Genomic DNA, 19,763 nt, shown 5'->3' on the forward strand with positions numbered 1-19,763 from the left:
AGAAATTCTCCCTATTTTGATGACTTGCAGCATGGTATGTTGGGATCAGTCAAATATTTACCCAGTCATGAATTTCCCCTTCCTTATAAACAGAGAATTCCACAGAAAAGAGAAGTTTTCTATTTTTATTTAGGAGAGTTTGTTCATACCCTCACTGAAATGGGTTGATATCTGTTACGGTTTCCTCAGAATTTCTCTCAAATTTGCTGTCAGGATCAGTTAACAGGGTCTGGTGACTTCCTTGTCCATTTAATCAATCACACCGGCTGCAGCTGCTCCTGCTGCAGCACCTACACGTGCCTCTGTTCCCAACAGAACATCTCTGGTGACATTAGATGGACTGGTCTGTCTCTGAGTGCACTCAGGTATTCCCAGTCTGTTCTTCTGCAGCCTCACATAACATCATTCCTATGGCCAGGCTACACCTATTCCCTTGCCTGATTGCCATGGCCTTGTAACAGCTTCATCCCAGCAGCCTGGGAAGGAGAAGGCTCAGGGGATACCTCAGGGCACCTGCCAGTACTTTGGGAGTCTACAGGAGAGCTGCAGAGAGACTTTGTGACAAGGGCATGGAGTTGATGCGGGGGCTGGGGTCCGAGTTAATTTTCTTGACAGTGGCAGGTATGGGGCTGTGTTTTGGAGTTCTGCTGAACACAGAGTTGATAACACAGAGATACTTTTGTTATTGCTGAGCAGAGCTGTCACAGAGCCAAGGCCTTTTCTGCTTTTTGTACTTCTAGGCTGGCAAAGGGGCTGGGGGTACTTGGGAGGTTGGGAGGAGACACAGCCAGGACAGGTGACCCCAACTGAGCAGAGGGATATTCCATGTGACATCATGTTGAGTGTAGAAAGTGAGTGGAAGGATGAGGAAGGAGGGGACATTTGGAGTGGTGGGTTTTGCCTTCCCAGGTTACTGTTGGGTGGGATGGGGCCCTGCTCTCCTGTAGGTGGCTGAACACCTTTCTATCCATGGGAAATGGTGAAAGAATTCCTTGATGTGCTTGGCTTGTGTGCACAGCTTTTGCTTTTCCTGTTAAACTATCTTTATCTCCACCCAGCAGTTTTCCAACTTTTCCTTTTGCAGTTCTCTCCCTGGTCGTGGTGGCCGGGGAGTGAGGGAGCGGCTGCGTGGGGTGTGGCTGCTGCCTGAGGTTAAAGCACGACATTAGGACAAGGTGAAAGGGCTTGAAATGGAAGGAATGTAGGTTTAGATTGGATATTAGGAAAATGTTTGTCACTGTGGAAGTGGTGAAGCCCCAGCAGAGGGTGCCCACAGAAGCTGAGACTGCCCTATCCCTGGAAGTGTCCATGGCCAGGTTGGACAGGGCTTGGAGCAACCTGGGATAGTGGAAGGTGTCTCTGCCCATGGGAGGGCATGGAACTAGCTGGTCATTAAGGTCCTTTCCAACCCAAAATGTTCTGTGTTTCAATGATCATTTGCTCACTCAAAACTAAGCTGGACTCATTTTCTTCCATTTCCAAAAGTCCAGGAATAATAGAATGATGAGTTGGTTGCTACAATCAGAAATATCCAGGAAAGTGTGTGAGACCAAGGTTTGTTTAAATAAACTGGTTGAGTCATGTGGTTCCTTTTGTCTCTGTTAACTTGGTACTGATGTCTGAAAGAAAGTGGGGTTTAGACAGAATAAGGGAGAAGGCCAGTAAGAAGCAGATCTGGTGGAGGTGGGGGAAATTCCTCCTATCTGATGAGATCCATCTGACATAACAAAGCAGGGCCCAACAGTGTCACATCATTAGCAGGGACCATAAACCATCAAAGACCCCCAACCGAAGTGTCCCCCAACTCCACAGTGCAGCATGACACAGGGGAAAACACCCAGGGGAAAAGTGGGGCAATCCCATATATCCTGAACTCACAGAACCTGTTGAACTCTTTGTTGTACTGGCCCTTAGCCCCAAAGGATTGAGACTGAGGACATCGAACTTGCAAATGTCATTGCTGAAGCCATGGGGATATCTTCCATGAGCTGTTGGCACCTGGCCTACTTTGTTCATGCCCATTCATAGGAGAAGTAAGTGGAATCTGATTCATAAACTTGCATGGGTGATATTATGGCACCCCCTGTTTTTGTTTGGACACCCCATGTCCTGCAAGGATGCTCTGGGTACTGTGACATTACTGGTGGTAGAAATATCAGTGGGAAGAAACTGGTAGTTTATATATGAGGTGACCCTGCAATCCAGCACTGCAGCAAGTAAACTTTATTGTGAATGCCTGTAGTGGGTCTGACTGAGGTAAAGTTCACAGCTCTTACAGTGCTGTGCTTTGCACTGGTAGCTGGACAGGTGCTGATAACAGAGCAGTGTTTTTGCTACTGCCAAACAGCGCTGTCCCTCTGACATTTCTTCTCCCATCAAAGGGAATGGGAGTGGGCAAGATCCTGGGAGGGGACTCAACCAGGACAGCTGACCCAAATTAGCCCAAGGGATATTCCATACCATATAACTTCAGCTGAGATATATAAGTTAAGGGGAGAGAGGAGGAAGGGGGGGCCATTAGTGAGTTTTCAATGTTGGCTCTCCAGAGGAATTGAAGCCCTGCTTCCCAGGAAATGTCGAAACATCACTGCTGATGTGAAATAGAGACTGACTTTTGCTCTCTTTAGCTCTTGCACATGCAGACACACACCTTCCTGGAGTGTGTGTGTGTAGAGATTCCTCCTTGGAGTGGAGATACCTCTCAGGATCACTTCTCAAGGCTGAGCCAAAGAGATTTGACCATGGTCATTGGTATGTCTGAGTAACATCAATCTCTACTTAATTGTTTTTGGTTTTAATATAACTGCTTTAATATATTTGCTTCAATACTGCTTCATAGTGCACAATACTATACTAGTAGTTATAGCTTCCATATTGTGAACTAAATAATTCTGATTAACATATTTTTGCCTTATCATTATTATCATAAATCATATATAATTATGTAAATATGTATGGTTTGCAATCCTCAAACCTGTGGGACAAGTTATATAAAGTTTCGATTACATCTATATGATCCTTTAGACGTAAACAATTGACAAAATCTGGGGCTAAGATTGGATCCAGATGAACCCAGACAGCTCCCTGAGAAGGAGTGAGCAAGGGGGTCCTTTCTGCAGCTCATGACTCAACATGAAGGCTTCTCTATTAACCTTTGCCTGAAGCTCCCATTCTGCCCATAAAACCACCCTCAAAGGAAAGGGACCCCCCAGGATTCCTAAATGTTCATGGTCAAAAGGAACAACAAAAATAAGAAGATACGTAAAATTTCACAAGGTTTTATTAGTAAATTATACACTTGGCATAGAAATTGTTATGTTAGTCCCTAAATTACTCTGTAAGTACATGGCAATTGGTACTCTTTTATGGATAAATTTCCCTAACCTGAAGACAGGTTTTTCACTTCCTAATGGAAATTAGATATCATGTGAAGTCTGTTATCTCAGACCTTCTTGGAAATAAATCAGAGGTCTTTGGGAGTCTTGGGTTGTCTTGTTCCCCTTTACTCCATTGTTCCACTCTACTCTGTTCTGGTGAGACCTCACCTGCAGTGCTGCCTCTAGCTCTGGGATCCACACCAGAAGAAGAACACAAAGCTGTTGGAGTGGGGTCCAGAGGAGTCCACAAGGATGCTCCAAGAGCTGGAGCACATCTGCCCTGGAGAGAGGGTGAGAGAACTGAGGGTGAGAGAGCCTGGAGAAAAGAAAGCTCTTGGGAGAACTTGGACCCCTTCCAGTGTTTAAAGGGTTTTAAAAGAGAGAGGGAGTTTGGACAAGGGTATGGAGTGACAGGACAAGAGGGAATGGCTTTAAACTGAGAGCAGGTGGGGTTAGATTAGATATTAAGAAGAAATTCTCTACTGTGAGAGTGGTGAGGCCCTGGCACAGGTTGTCCAGAGAAGTTGTGGCCGCTCCATCCCTGGAAGTGTTCAAAGCCAGGTTGGACAGGGCTTGGAGCCACTGAGGATAGTGAAAGGTGTCCCTGCCCATGGCATGGAAGCTGAGTCTACATGAATGGTCTTTGAAATTCCTTCCAACCCAAACCATTCTGTGATTCTATGACATGCGGCAAAAGCTCCTGAGCCTGTTCCACCCAGGATGTGAGGCTTATTCCCGGGGACAGTCACTGTCAAACAGGGAAACCTGTCCCCTCCCATAGAGCTCAGTTAAAGTGTCCTCCAGCTCCCCCAGTGTGAGGAGCTGAACCTGGTTCTTGTCGTTCTCAGCGATGACCGCCCAAGCTTTTATGTAGTTGTTGTCCATCACACAGCAGGCAGTTGACCAGAGGTAGCTGGGTTTATTAACCCTCCCCTTGGCAATGTAGTTGTTCCCAGGCACAGCTCCCACGATGACATAGGTGGTTTTACAGTCCTGGGTCCTCCTGATCATTGTTTGCTGCTCGTAGTTGTTCCAGGCACCGCCGTTGAGTTTCTCATCCTGGGGCACTATATTGGTGAGGGTGAAGGTAGCCATCCTGCTGCTGTAGTCATCATGGTGGCCATTGGGGTTCAAATGGCCTCGGTTCAAACCCGTCAGGTTCTTGTAGTCATGAAGGATAGCCTGGCTCTGTCTGAGTTTCTCTAAGCTGACATTGTATCGATTTAAGAGTGTCCATTCTTTTTCCATAGTTTTAGGATAATTTAGGCCAATCAGCTTGACAGGAAAAGAGGAAATGGTGTTAGTATTAGGGATGGGATAATGGAACAGATTTCCCTAAGCAGAAGTCTCTTGAGTGTCAAGATCCCATTTTTTTGTCTGGTCCTGATGTGGTACAATACCAGATAAGTTACTTGAGTTCCTATGAGGAACTAGTGCAAATATCTTTTTATTTCAGAAATTCATTTCACATTTACTGCATTATATTTAGCTTTCCTTTGGAACACTGCATATGGGTTTATTCTGTGATTCATTTTCACCTAAATGCCATCCTGCCACTCTGTCCTCAGAAATGACATGAATTGCCTCTTTTTGTGTCTGTTATTTCCTTGGTCTGTTTTCCTAAAGTTCTGAAGTTTCTCTGAAAGACATTGGTGAGGGTTCTGTCAGTCTGCTGGATCCTTCTGGATCTTTGTGCCTGAGCCAAAGGTGCTCAGGGGTCACTGCCCATGCATGGAGATCACACCCTTCTGACTGGACTGACACTGATGCTCCTCACTTTCCACTGCCTGAAATGTCACTCCAGACATCCCTCCACAGTCAACCTGACCCTTGTGTCTCCGGTGCCTGAACCTGCCAAGGCTTTGTCCCTGGGCCATCTCACCCCCTTTTGAGTTTCTCCTCACTTCTCTCACACCACTCACAAAGCCTGTTTAACTCTTCACTGGGAGCAGATAAGCTCTGTCAGGGATGCAGAACAGCTCAGGATAAAGTGGGGATCAGATCCCTGCCGGACCATTGATTCCTCAAGTTTAGCCTCCCTTGGATGCCTTTTCCCCATGACTTGGTCACCCACCACAGCAGGGCACAGGGAGTAAAATAGTTTGACCTTGTAATATAAGGCAAAGTAATTTGATTTACTCTTCCTGTCAGGTCAATGCTAAAAATTAGCACCTTTGGGATATGCTTCATCTCATCCTCCTGCTGATGTCTCAGATGCATTAGGGGAATCATGTGATGAAGGTGTTTGAAGTTAAATGAGGAGAATCCCATCCAGTGTGTCCACTTGCATGTGTTTAGAGGGGTGGGACAAAATAGAAATGGTTATTTTAATACTGCTTTTAATGACTGGATGGTGATGTGCTATAAGAGACACTCACCTGGGGCTCAACCAGCCATGTTTTAGGTCTTTTGCCAGGTCCAGGCTGGTAGATGTAAGCAGAGTAGACAGGAATACGCATCTTCATGTCGTACAGGGTGGCAAAGTAATACTGGTTCTTGTAGCGCTGGCAGATCCAGGCTGGTTTCTGCGGCTCCAGGGCTTCATTTGGGGGGATCTCCCGGAAAAAAAACTGAGGACATGAACTTTCAAAGGACTTCACCACCTCGCTGTGTCCCAGCCAGAGGCAGCTCGCCGTCACCTGCAGCAGCAGCAGCCACAGCATTGCAGGAGGATTTCAGTGAAGGGCTCTTGCTCCCCTGGAAGGTAAATGCAGAGGAAGGGTCTATAAGAGACCAAGGAGGGGGTAACTTCTGTCCTCCTGGACATGGAAAAATCAGCGCTATAGAGTTGTGCAGGCAGACAACTGGGGGTAAAAGGATAATGGTAGAAAAGTTACATGGGAAAATACAGTTACTCCTCCCTGGATGAAACACAGTCAGCATACCTGGCCTCCCAAACACAAGGACTAAATCCAAGGTGGGCCTAAACAGCAGGTGGATTGGAGTGGAGTGGAGACACCATGGCCAGGCTCTGTCAAAACCCTTACAGAGAAGACACCTTGGTGATATTTTCTAGCTGATAATCTGCATGGAAACTGAAAACCATGGGAGATAAATGAAGATGTCCTGCAGCTGAATCAGCAACCATGGCAAAATTCCTCTCCTTGGACAGACACACATCCCCATCTCAAGGTTACTTGGATGATATTATTGAGATATCCACCCCCAAGGCATGAGAACCCCTCACTGAGAAAGAGGTATGACTACATGCAAACACCATCTAAATGTAAAGGAATAGTATAAAAGTGAATTAAAAATGGAGAGAAGTAATGGAAGACTCCATTGTAACTTCTGGGATCAGTTGATGAGCTAAACCTACCTTTTCTCCCTTAGGGATGCCTATTGGGTAAGAATCCTACTTTATGCATGCTGAATGATTACCTCATTGGGGATTAAAGTTTATTAGTATGTTGTTCTGAATAAGTATCTTGCTTTGAGTATCTTTTTGCAATCAGATACTTTCACTGGCAAACCTCAAACCTTAACCTGTCACAGTTTTACTGACAGTATTATTCTGTTAACAGTTAAAGGGAGTCCTTCAGAGGTGCTGGCAGTTTTTGGCAGTGGGTAAAGGTGTGGAGACCCAGGAGGGGTTTCTCTGGTTGGTGTGTGACCCTGAACAAGCCAGTCAATCCCTCCAGCCCAGAGAGCTGCTCAGTGTAGGGTCCCCACAACAGGACACCAACAGACTGATAAGGCAGGAGGGTTTTGGCATTCATGTGGCCCTGACAGACTGAACACACGCTAGAGGTTTGAGCAAATCTCCCTTTTTCACATGAGAAGGTGAAATCTAAAAGAGGTTTTAGGTGCCCAGAGAAGGCAATGGTGGGGAGCATAGTCTGTCTGAGGGGTGCTCCAAACCCACCCAATGCCTAAACAGCTCTTGCAGCAAAGTTATCATGGAACTGAGATATGGCAGTGGGACAAGGTCACCTTTTCCAACCTACCTCTGTTGGTCAAGAGCTCAGCTTTTGCACTGGCACTGGAGAAAAAATCCTGCAAGAAAACAGGGCCTGGAAGCCCCTACTTCCAAATATGGTCTCATAGAATCACAGAGGATGCTGTGTTGGAATGGACCCATCAGGATCATTGAATCGAACTTCTGGCCCTGCCCAGGACAGCCCCAGAAATCCCACCATGTGCCTGACAGAATTGTACAAACACATCTTGTACTCAGGCAGGTGTGGGGATGTGACCACTTTCCTGGGGAGCCTGTTTCAGGGCTCAGACACCCTCTAGGTGAAAAACCTCTTCCTGATATCCAGCTTAATTCTTCCCTGACTCAGTTTCAGGCCATTCTCACTCCCTCCTGCTCTGAGCACCTTCCCACAGCAGACACCTGCAGCTGGGCACGGACTCTGCTCAGCCCCCTGCAATGCTGAGCTGGGCTTTAATCTCATGGGGCATTGGGCAGGGAAAGAACAGCAATGCTGCACTTCCTACATGTCTCTGGCTCCATCCACGTTCACAGACATGCAGCTCTTCCAGCCAGACCCACTACTGAACCCAAAGTAATCCAGCTTGGGTTCCTGCCTCTCAGCTGACACTGGGATATTAAGCTACTTATACCCTTGGCTCTGACACAGGAAATGTGATCCTTTTCCTCTTTAGCAGCCCCGGATCAGGAATGTGGTGACCAGTAAGCTGGAAACTAAGAACAGGAACAAGAAGTGGTGACTTTTTTCAGTACTCTGCAGAACATGCTCATAGCTGCCCCAAATCAAGCAGAGAAGTTCCAAAAAAGTTCTTTTGCATGATCCCCTCCACGAGCTTAAAATATATTTAACTAACTTAATAACTAAGTTAATATCAGATATATAGAAACTAACCTACCTTGGGAAAGAGCTGCACAGGATTCTGCTCACAGCCCCAAAGTGGCAGAGGACTCTCAAATGCCTCTGCTGCAGTCCCAGACTGTTTTTATTTATATGCTCTCCAAGTAGGCAGAGCTGTCAGATTTCCCCAGCAGGGTTTAGAGTGAGTTTGTCCAGGAGTTCAGCCACCTGTGTTTGTCCAGAGGCCTCTTGCAAGGTCATGGGTAGAGTTTTGGTGCTCAGTAAACTCACCCCTCCTTTTTATTCAACAGTTTGATGTTAATTTTACAGGTGACTTGGCTTGAAATTCATTCCCAAATCATTCCTTCTGTCCTTGCTCTCCTTTACAAAAAGTGTTAAAGAGCTGCAAAATTTAGTGCGTGCATAGGCTCTGATTGCTCCTGGGAGAGCAGATGTTGGAACTCAGCAACTCCAGCCTAAGCTTTCTCTCTATATATTTATTCCACACTTCAGGAAAGACTTGAAATATTGGAATAAATGCTGAGGGAGGAGCAAGAGCTTACCTTGAAGCAGAGTCTCAGAACAGGCAGCCAAAGAGTTCCTTTCGTCTTGTCCCTGGAGAAACACTTGACTGATCCCTCAGGAGTCCCAGAGCAATATATACCCGGTCATAAATCTGCTTGTTGTGGTAAACAGGGAATTTCACTGAAAATAAAGGTTTTCTGTTATTATTCAAGGAGATTTGTTCACACCTACCCTGAAGTGGGGTGACAGTTGCTATTTGCAATTTCCTCAGGATTTCTCCCAGGTTCTTGCAGCATCACGTGTGAGGGGAAAATAACTGGGTCTGGTGACTTATCTGTTCATTTCCTCATTCCCCACAAATGGGGACCTACATGTGTTTCTGTTCCTGGCAGAAAATCTCTTGTGGCATTATACTGACTGGCCTGTCTTTGAGTACACACAGATGTTCACACTCTGCTCTTCTGCAGCCTCTCAGACTCAATTAGTATGGTCAGGCTGCATATTTTCCCTTGTCTGATTGCAAAAGCTTCGTAAGAGCTCTTATTCGCATAAAGCCTCCTGCTGAAAAGGGTCTGGGAGACCTTAGAGCCCCTTTCTGTGCCTGAGAGTGGTTCACATGAAGAGGAACTTTTGAGAAGGGCGTGAAATGACAGGACAACAGAAAGCAGCTTCAAACTGATAGAAGGCAGGGTTAGATTAGATGTTAGGATTAGATTTTAGTCTCAAGAAGAGCAGGCTCAGGGCACTCTACAATTACCTGAAAGGAAGTTGTAATGAGGTTGAGGTTGGTCTCTTCTACCATGCCAGTAGTGAGAGGACTAGAGGAAAAGGCTTTGAGACAGGGAAAATTCAGATTAGATATTAGAAAAAACACTTTCAACTGTCACATAAGCAATGGAAAAAGTTTCCTAGAGAGGTGCTGGAGTCACCATCCCTGGAGGTGTTTCAGAGGCATCTGGATTTGGACTGGGTGATATGGATTTAAGGTTTACAGTAGTAAAAGTTTACAGTAGTGCTGGGAGGATGGTGCGACAGGATGACCCCAGAGATCTATTCCAACCTTGGATTCTATCATTTCTCTTTTTGGCTTCCCAAGTATTTCACAAGCTTGCTGTGGATGGCAGGGCATTTCTGGGTGCTGCCAGGGGTAAAGGACAGCCCAGGGAGCTGATGGAGGTGGGATTCATGGGGTTGGTCAATCACCCATAGCTCCAGAGCCTGGAAAGCAGAAGCAGTGGGCATGGGATGAGCAGTGGTGAGGATGAGTGTGGTCTCAAGCCCCAGCAGGTGTGCAGAGGTGGGTGAGTGAGTCAAAGGGAGCCCCCTGAGGTACAGCAGAGGTATCTTCAGATGTGCCTCAGCCTGAAATTGCACTGATGTTCTGGGAACTGTGACATTATTGGTAGTAGAAATATCAGCAAGAAGCAACTTGTGATTTATATGTGAGGTGACCCTGCAAACCACCACTGCAGCAAATAATTTTTACTGTGAACTACTCAGAAACTAAATGATCTGTCCTATACTGATCACCAATGCCTATTTACTGGATCTTCTCTGCCTTTCAAGTTAGTGGAGGCAGTGCCTACATGTTGCCCTGAGCTGTGCACTTTCTAGATGAGAGATGTTTAGTGAGCTCTGCTGCCCAGTGATCCAAATCCCCTGTGCTGTTTTCCATAAGACAAAGCTCCATTTCTTCAACTTATAAAAAATTCTGTTGGATCCTCTAGTCTACTTACAGTTGGAAGATCAGAGATTACTACATGAAGTACTTTTGGTAAATTTTTCATATTATGGTAGAAAAAATCCCCCAGGATTTGCAGCACTTTTTTAAGGAAATAATTTTGAAGTCCAGATCTGGCTTCTCCCAGTGGATGTTCTCCTGATTTTTCCCTTAGTTTTCTTTCTATTTGCCTTTAGATGCTAAAGGCAGCAGTCCAACTTTGTGCTCAAAGCAGGGAAAGCTGTGAAGTAGCTGAGCAAATACAGGGAAATAGAAGTAGCTCTTATGACTGCAATAGTGGAAAAAGGGGATTTTGAAGGAGAGGGCAGTACTGTTTCTACTTCAGTGATCGGACGTGGCACTCAGTGCCATAGTCTGGTTAAAAGGTGGTGATTGATCAGAGGTGTGACTTGGACATCTTTTCCAATCTAAATGATGCTGTGATTCTACTGGGAAATAAAATGAGGTGTCATCAAAGCCTTCTCTTGAGATTTCAGTCCCTGTGGAATAAGGAAATGAACAGCCAAAGAGATGCTAAGTAGATGGAAGGCTGCAGGTCTTCAAGGCAAAGTGAATCACAGCAGCAGAAGCCAAATGCACATGAGAAAACAAAATGCAAGAAGGTGAAATGTTGCTTGGACAGGTGGATTGAGGAGATTTGTGCTCTTCTGGACTGTTCTTTTTCAAGGGCAGCAAAGAGTCCACGGCCATAGGCAGGATCTGTGAGCGAGGACAGAGAGGGAACGTAGATACCTCAAGGCCAGCACACTCTACATCAACCAGGATGGTGATACATGCAGGTCTCACCTTACACACCAAGTATGTTCATAGAATCACAGAAAGAATCATGGAATGGTTTGGATTGGAAGAGACCTTAGGGATCATCCATTTCTATGCCCCCTGTTACCAAGCAATGACACCTTCCACTAGACCAAGTTGCTCAAAGTCCAATCCAACCTGGCCTTGAGCACTTCCAAGGACAGGGCATTCAGATGTTCACCTTTGCCAGGTGTACAAATGAGAGTGAGCTTCAAGTGATGGGTAAAACACTGACCCAATCAAATCAAAGATTAGAGGTTCATAGAAAAGGCAACAGCTGCTTCTTCTGTTCTTCTCCTGCATCCCAGAAGTGATCCTGAACACCTCTGCTGTGCAGCTTTCCCTCAAGGAACAGTTTCTGTGTGAAGAATAGAACCCTTGTCCAGAGCCATATGAAAAGTATCAATTTTATGGAGAAAAGTGCAAGGAAGAAGTAAGGATATAAAAGATTGACTGTGTTACCAAATCCCCCCAAGGACAGCAGATGTACATTATTCATTTTAAACAATTTTCCTCAAACCTTTCTATGCAATACTCCAAATGCTAGCTCATGGCAACTCTTGAATTTTGGAAATAAATGTATTCAACCCATTCTTTCCTCATAAGGATCAACAGCTTTTTAAATATCATACAGTTCAGCTAAAAAAGTTGGTGTGGGATTTGGATATCTTTGGCTACATTAACTCCACCAGCCCAGGTGCCACAGTCCCTGTGCTTGCAGAGCAGGTAACACTGAGGTGACAGAGGGGTCACCTCTTTGCCACCAATGAAGCAACACCCTGCTACAAACATTGACAGTTGAGAGCTGTCAGGTTCCCTGTGGTTACTCTCACTCTTTCAGTTTCTTTTCTTTCAGCTTTGGAGACCAAAAATCAGTACATTATTTTCACTTTCTGATCCTCATGGCAAAACCTCTGAACTGCAAATGACAGAGGGAGTGGACAACCACCACTGGAGGCTACAAGCCAGGTTTTGAGCCAGAAAAGGGAGAAGGATGGCAAGAAGCACACCCAGTGGAGGCAGGATGGTGTTTTTATCATGGCAATTGTCCTCCCTTACACAACTGCTCAGCTGTGGAACTCCCACCCCTCGCCCCTGGGCAAGGTCACATTCACACCTGGGCTCAACTCCCTGATGTGAGAGGCAGCTGGGAAGACTTCATAAAGCATCAAAGACTCCCTGAAGTGTCCCCAGACTCATTCCTGAGGCCTTCCACCAAAGGACTAAAAGCTTCCCCCCAAGGTGAGGTACCTGGGCATTCCCACCCAGCCTGAGCACATTTTAACTCACTGGGGACTTTTATTTGGGGGCTTTTCCCTCCACACTTGATCAAGACTGTGACCATCACTTCAACCAACAGATATCAAAATAGCAACAATAAAATCTTGTCCCTGGTTCCATACGTGGTGAGGGCTTTCTACTCTTATCCTTTCTTTCTCTTTCTTTTTTCTTTTATATATTTTCCTAAGTGATACTTTAATGGATATATACGGATATATATGGATATATATATATAAAAATACATATAAATAAAAATATATAAAAATAAATATATAAAATACATATAAATAAAAATATAAAAATAAATAGATAAAATATATTTTATATATAATTTATATATATATTTACATAAATAAAAATATGGATATATGCATATATAGATATGTATATATATGTGGATATATATATATATATTATATGGATATATAATATGGATACTAATAAAGATAATACTAACCAAAATGGCTACATACCTCCTTTCCACTGCAACCAATGTTCTAAAATAAACCCATATACATATATACATATATATATTCTTAAAAACACTGGTCATTGTTGTTTCATCCTAATCCACCCCAAGGAATCTATTAACAAGAACCTGGAGCATGGGTCTATTAACAAGAACCAAGGACCCTTCCCTTCTGGTCTCTCACACTCTGCAGTTGTTCCTCAGGTAAAGTGGAAGTCACAATGTATTAAAGCAGCTCTGGAGCCTGAATTTTGAATTTGTGAAATTTTCTTTCCACCATCTAGTGATAACAATACAATTCCTCATAAGCTACAGCAACACTCCTAAGTGTACTTCAGTTTCATGAACATTTTGGTCTGTATAGAAATTAATCCTTGCAGTGGTTTCATTCAGACACATTTTTAAGAGGATGAAATATCTTTACTTATTAATACAACCTGCTTATTAAGCCTCCTTTGATTTTTCTTCCTGGAAGATGTTTGTATATTAGGGCTAGGATTTCACCACTTATGTGGACTCCAGCTGTTGTGATTTAGCTGCTTTAAAGTTGCTCTCAGATATGCTACCAAGGTGGTCTGAGGCATGGAGCACATACCTTTGGAAAACAGGAATTCAGACTTGTTGAATCTGGCCAAAGGGAGGCGGAAGGGCAGCCCAACAGCCACCTACAGCTACTCAAAAGGTCAAGAACAACAAAGCTGAGCTCTTTGTGGCACAGCCAGGCAGTGTAACAAAGCACAGCACCCACAGATGGCTTGGGAGGCACAGGTTGCACAGCAGGATAAAAATTGCCTCTAGGCAGGTACTACAGCACTGGGACAGGTTGTTGGGAAATGACAAATGATCAGTTGCAGAGGTGACTCAAGGCTTAGCTGGATGAAAACAGCTGAATTAGAGTCCTGAGGCTGATGTTGCCAAACAGCATTTCTTTGATCCTATGGTAGATACATCTCCCATCTTCTCCCTGCCCCACCCCACCCTGGCCAGCCACACTCAGATATTGCCTGGAAAATTATGTCAACACAGTAAATGGCCAAATCCTCTGGTTCTGAGAGTTGTACTTCTAAGTCTTTCTATAGCCCAAAGTCATAGAAAACACACCACATACCTCAGAGGGCCAGGAGGAGGACACACTTCCAGAATCCTGGTTCAGACTCCTCCAGGGAAAAGACAGCAACTAGATGAGACCCCAGCCACTCATCTCTTTCCCTAAGGAGAGACTGATCTTTTTCAACAGTGTCTGGACCAATTTGGTTCATCTGCCAGCCATCCCCACACTACAGTAAATACAAGCTTTGCTACTGCACATTAGTTATGCCAAGGGTAATTAGCAGTTACGTCAACATGATTTCCAGTTTGACTGCTGGCTGACTCCATGTGGAAATGAGGCTGTTGATTGCAAGAGGAAATATGTCAGACCAGGCTTCAGAGGATGAGCCTTGTTGCTCATGAAGAAAAGCAGCCCTTGTGCTCAGGGGCTGTGCCTTTGCTCATCTCTGCTGGCCTTGGCATCCCCTGGAGCCTGTGGATGTGGCACAGAAGGGAGGGGCAGCTGTGTGCAGCGAGCAACGCTGATCTTCCCTTCACCTCTGAAGGTGTCACTCAGAGCTCACTGCCTCCAGCCAGAAAAGGTGTGATAATGCTGTGTTGTAGGAGGTGGCAGACTCAAATCCTGGCTTAATTAAGAACATGTCCTCATTACAATGATTTCCCAAGAAACTGGCCCTTGAGGACAGACTAACACAAACAAACAACTCACTCCTGGCTCACCCCATCTAAATTACCTGTAGTCCCAGGAGCTCTGGGTTTGGCTAAGCAGGATTCGCCCTGTTTAAGGGCTGGTTCTCAGCACTCCCTGTAAAGTCAATACAAGAGGAATATCCACATTTCCAGGGCAAAGTTCACAACCGGAAGATGAAGGGAATTACACTATAAAAGTGTTTCTTCCTCTCTGATGACCATGAGGATTCACAGAGGGACAAGCTCTGACTTACACCTCCAACATCACATGAGCTGAGTCCCACTTTATGTTGCCATCTCTAAACCCATGATGTCTATATCACATTACTTAGCCAAAGCATAACAGAAAAATACAAAAGCCATCCATTTCCAAAGCCCTTTCCTTCTGGATAGAACTTCAAAGCAAACAACCTCTCCTCTTTCATTTTCATGGGCTTGATGTGTCAATCCAGCAGGAATTTCAGGGGAGTTTTATAACCTGTGTTGGAGGATGTTTTCTTGAGAGCACAACAAACAAATAATCAGCATAGCAAGGAACAGGAGGGAAGGATTGTGAAAGACAACAGAGGGTAAGGAATAGAGATTATTTTTCTAACTTCCTGGTGGGGTTAGCTGGGTGTTCTAGGTCTTACTCAAGCCCAAAAGAGCTGATAGCACTACAAGATCACCTGGTTTAATGATGAGCTTATATTAAACTGGCCATGAACTAGTTGCAAATTCAGATTCTTGAGAAGTGAAGTCAAAAGTTTTTTGTGCAGGTGACTTGCTCTGAGTCAGACCTCCTGATGGACTAAAAGCCAGCTCATGGATGCAATGAAGCAAAAGTCACCTTAGGCCTTCTCTGGGCTCCCCTTGTGATCCAGCCTTAGTTTGCAACACTCCTCTTCTGAGGTGACCTCAGAGGGGACGTGTGATGCTTCATTTGTGATTTGGTTTTCTGCTGCAGATACCATTTCATGGGACGTGACCATTACCAATGGGATGTGCCAGAAAATCCTGAGTCAGGATGCCCAATTTGATGCTCCTTTTCACTCAGAAAGATCCAGAGAACAAGGTTATGGTAAATGTATACCTCTGTCCATAACAAGCATCTGTGAAAATTTTAGATGGGTATTTCCAGCACTAGGTCAACAAGATGTGATGAATCATGAAATGTGGTAAGCAAACTCAGATTTTCCTTTGTTTTGTGAGATTCTGAACTGAAGTGGTTCTGAAAGTGTTGTATGGGCAGCATCTCATTTCCCAAGCAGGAGGGAGAGGAATGGGAACATGGAGGGTGGATGGGTTTGCAGGGCTAACTCAGAACAGGATGAGAAAATCAGCCATAAAAATAAGCAAATGCTTCAGCGATGAGCCAAGATTTTCCTCGAACTGAACCAGACAGGAACCTATCAGGTAAAGGCAGAAAGCTGCACGTAGCCAGCTCTGACCTCACCTCAGCTGGCTCTTGGACAATGAAGGTACTTCCCTAGAACACAACCTTCCCACCAGAGACTGACTGCCAGGACCCAGCTCTCAGTGAGAGATATTTTCTGGGGCAGAGAAGGCAGCTGATGAGGTTAGGGAAGTATTGGGCAAGCAGTACCCACAGCCCAGCTATGGGTCTAAGAAGAGGCTGTTTCATTCTTGAAAAACAGAAGCAAAAGCATCTGTTGTCACAAGTGAGGAAACCAGCCCAGCAAAACTGGTTTAGAGGAGGTGAATTTGAAATCCAGACTGGCTGATAAAAGGCAGATCCTATAACAATGAAATTTTGGAGGGCTTTTGAGGTATTTGTGCCCGTTTAACCTCTGGGGTTAGACCACATCTGGTTGCCCTCACTGGAGCTCTTGGTTGCCTTGGTAGAAAAAGTCAGATTCACCAGTTGTGTTACAGTCTGCTGTGCCTGGACAAAGCAAGAGCAAATGCTACCATCATAATTTGGGTGTGAGGAGCCCTAAACCAGAAGCAACCTCAGGATGGAGGTACTGGAAGCAAAGAGATGGATTTGATCCAACTCTCCCATGGGAACCCTTGGAGACACCATGAAGCTCAGGATGGAGCCAATCTTGAGCAGTCTGATCCAGCACTGATGGTAGATCTGCTGCAAGGATCTCAATGATCTTAGAGGTCTTTTCCAGCCTACATGATACTGTGATCCTAAAAAAATACCTTTCTGGTTACAGAGGTTGGTGCAGAGGTTTCACCTCTGAGAATGGTGGGGAGAAGGAGTCTGTGCGAGTCAAGTCCAACCTCAAATGTCAAAAGGCAAATCTTTATGCAGCCATGGGCATTGTGAAAAAAATGTGCAGAGTTATTCAAAATAATACCAAAGTACAGATCAGCATGGGCAAAGCTGGAGCAATAAGGAAATTGAAAGTACCAAGTTAGCACTCTGTTTATATGTCCTGGTTCTTGTTTTTCAGTCAGCTGCAGATCAAAATCACAGAAATCAGCACAAAATGCAATGGTTGATACTTTTATGGTTTTTTTTTTGGTGTTAACAACTGTTTCTTATAAATACATAGCTGTTATCATCAGCCCCAACAGGGTATCCTGTGAGTCTGTACTACAGGAAACACAGCACTGAGAACATGACCCTTTCTTCACATGCCACTCTCACACTTGCTGCTGAGTATTATAATCATAGAATTACAGAAGGGTTTGGATTGGAATGCACCTTCAAGATCATCTCATTCCAACACACTGCCATGGGCAGGGACACCTTTGACAAGATGAGGTTTCTCCAAGCCCCATCCAACCTTGGACACTTCCAGGGATGGAACAGCCACAGCTTCTCTGAGTAACCTATGCCAGGGCCTCCCCACCCTCACAGGGAAGAATTTCTTCCCAATATCCCACCTAAACCTTCCCTCTGGCAGTGGGAAGCCATTCCCCCTTCTCTTGTCCCTCCAGGCACTTGCCCAACGTCCCTTTCCAGCTCTCTTGGAGTCCCTTTAGGCACTGGAAGGAGCTCTAAGGTCTTTCTGCAGCCTTCTCTTCTCCAGACTGAACACTCCCAACTCAGACTGTGTCCAGAGCAGAGGTGTTCCAGCCCTCCATACATTCCCTGTGGATGCATTATTTGGAAGGCACATTGGGGTTAGTGGCACACACTTGCCATTAAAATCTATGCAATTATTTAATATCAACCTTTTCAAAACATCGTTTTTCTGCAGGATTAAAACAGGGAACACCCCTCTTTATTGTAACCTAGGGCAACTGCTCAGCCAGATTATTCCATTACAGAGTTCTTCTCTCCTAAAGATCACAGGTGCCCTGCAGCTATTTGGGCATTATCTGTCAGTGCTTTTACCATGAAGTCTTCTGCTCATCTGAGATTCTTTCTCTGTGTGTCACATTGTGTACTGAACTTTGGTTTTTAGTCTTGGAAATCACTCAAGTGTTCAGAAAACAGAGGAACAGACTTAAAGGTATTATTAACTCTCAAACTATTATTTCATTCTCCAAATTATTTTCATTTAGTATCCATTCAAGCAGCTCATCTTTAAAAGGCTGCATGTTTTTTATCCTCAGTCATCCAAACAAATTAACCTGCAGAAACAAAAAGCCCAAAGATAAGCAAATAATATTTACTAAGGGAAGGTAAAAACTCACAGATTTTATTGGTTTGTCTGCCAGAGACTGACTTTGCTGTAGAAGACAAATTTCAGTATGTTATAAACACTGCAATTAATATTTTTCAATTTCAATTTTGCAATTAGGTGTAATAAAGTTAGATGATTTTACTGATAGGCTTTGAGAAGAAATAATATGCCAGTCTGGAGAATTTCCTTTTCTGCCTTCTTCTTGGTGATGTTCAAGGGCAAAACACACAAGGTATAAAAACTCCAGACTTTTTGTTGCCTGACTATGTTCTTTGAAGAAACCCCATCATGAAAGTCCCGTCTTCCCAACCCCAAAGCTGCTGGGCTCTCAGCAACCTACACCAGCAGTAAAACACAAGGTTTACAAGGTTTAAAATCAAGTTTTACTTTCAAAAGCCTCCAACTATTTTTAGCACATATATTTCACTCCGTCCTACCCAGAGCACTGCAAAGACGTCGCATGGAGAAGGAAAGAGCCAGGCTATCACATCATGTGCTGAGATGGGTAAGAGGCTTTCCTGGAACCAGGGATGCTTTTTGGCCTTTTTTTTTTAAGGCAAAACAGAACAGTGCCAACGAGCCTGGCACAGGAAGGAGGTTGTCTGTGCTGGATTGTGCTCAGCAGCTGCACGCAGGAAGTGGCGCAACTCTTCCCCGTACACAGTGGCTGCTGAGACCACAGCACCCTGGTTTTGGTTGGGGACTGACATGAGCCCCATGAGGCAGCTGTATGGGATCCTTTCCTCAAAGCAGAAAAACTCTGTATCTTTTCCATGAGCCACTCCAGCCAGCAAGAGTTTCGCTGGCAAAGCACAATGGAGTGTGCTCAACTTGTGAACACAGGCAAAATTCTTTATGAGAAATGTCAGGCTTGGTCTTCCTTTGGCTTGTCTCTGCTGTTATGAACAACACCCCTCTGGCTGCAGGATGGGAGCCAGGGTTTCCTGACCTCAGCTTTCACAGGTACTTGTCAAAGGACCACTGCAAACTCCTAAATCCTCTCTCTCAGCCTCCATACCTTGATTTGACTGACATGAAACACTTGGGAGCTTGCGACTATCCCAAATGACACAGCAGATTATCCTGGAAAGGGCATTTAGTCCACCAGCAGCCTCCAGAAGGGTTCAATCCAGAATACACCAATCCTGGCAGCTGAAGGTTCCTTCTGCTCACAAAAAATTATTTATTGTAGACTCCACCACATGCCTGGGCAGCACATCCTTACCTGCATTACCTAACTGCATTGGCTGTTCTTACTGCTGGTTTATTATTTTATTCCTATTGTACATCCTAAACGTGTTTGTTACTGGCATTGCTGATATCTTGTCCATCAGCATATCAAGGAAGAGGAGGAGGTCAGCATTATTATAAAATTATTTAGGTTGGAAAAGACTTCTAAGATCACCAAGTCCAAACACCAACCCAGCACTGCCAAGGCCACCACTAAACCAAATCTCCAAATGCCACATT

The 19,763-nt window shown here is 44.7% G+C and overlaps 1 protein-coding gene across 14 annotated transcripts in view; it reads right to left on the bottom strand.

Moving 5' to 3' along the window:
* Positions 1-3,262: 3,262 nt before the first annotated feature.
* The window catches only part of LOC102104603 (endonuclease domain-containing 1 protein-like), a 158,513-nt gene continuing 142,012 nt past the window's right edge, over positions 3,263-19,763 (bottom strand). For 8 of the 14 annotated variants that reach the window (XM_014259711.2, XM_014259712.2, XM_088054837.1 and 5 more), the window contains 3 exons: positions 8,716-8,857; positions 5,756-6,074; positions 3,263-4,652 (listed from right to left, as the gene is read on the bottom strand). In XM_014259711.2, coding sequence (XP_014115186.1) covers positions 4,107-4,652; positions 5,756-6,040 — 831 coding nt within the window. In that variant the 5' untranslated portion in view covers positions 6,041-6,074; positions 8,716-8,857 and the 3' untranslated portion in view covers positions 3,263-4,106. Of the gene's footprint in view, positions 4,653-5,755; positions 6,075-8,715; positions 8,858-9,434; positions 9,509-10,413; positions 12,594-19,763 lie in introns of those variants that run through there. The other 6 variants (XM_014259708.2, XM_014259707.2, XM_014259713.2 and 3 more) reach the window with 2 other exon arrangements.

Source organism: Pseudopodoces humilis, chromosome 5 (assembly GCF_049639895.1).
Source record: "Pseudopodoces humilis isolate 2021_Gansu_Grassland_sample_001 chromosome 5, ASM4963989v1, whole genome shotgun sequence".
NCBI lineage: Eukaryota > Metazoa > Chordata > Aves > Passeriformes > Paridae > Pseudopodoces > Pseudopodoces humilis.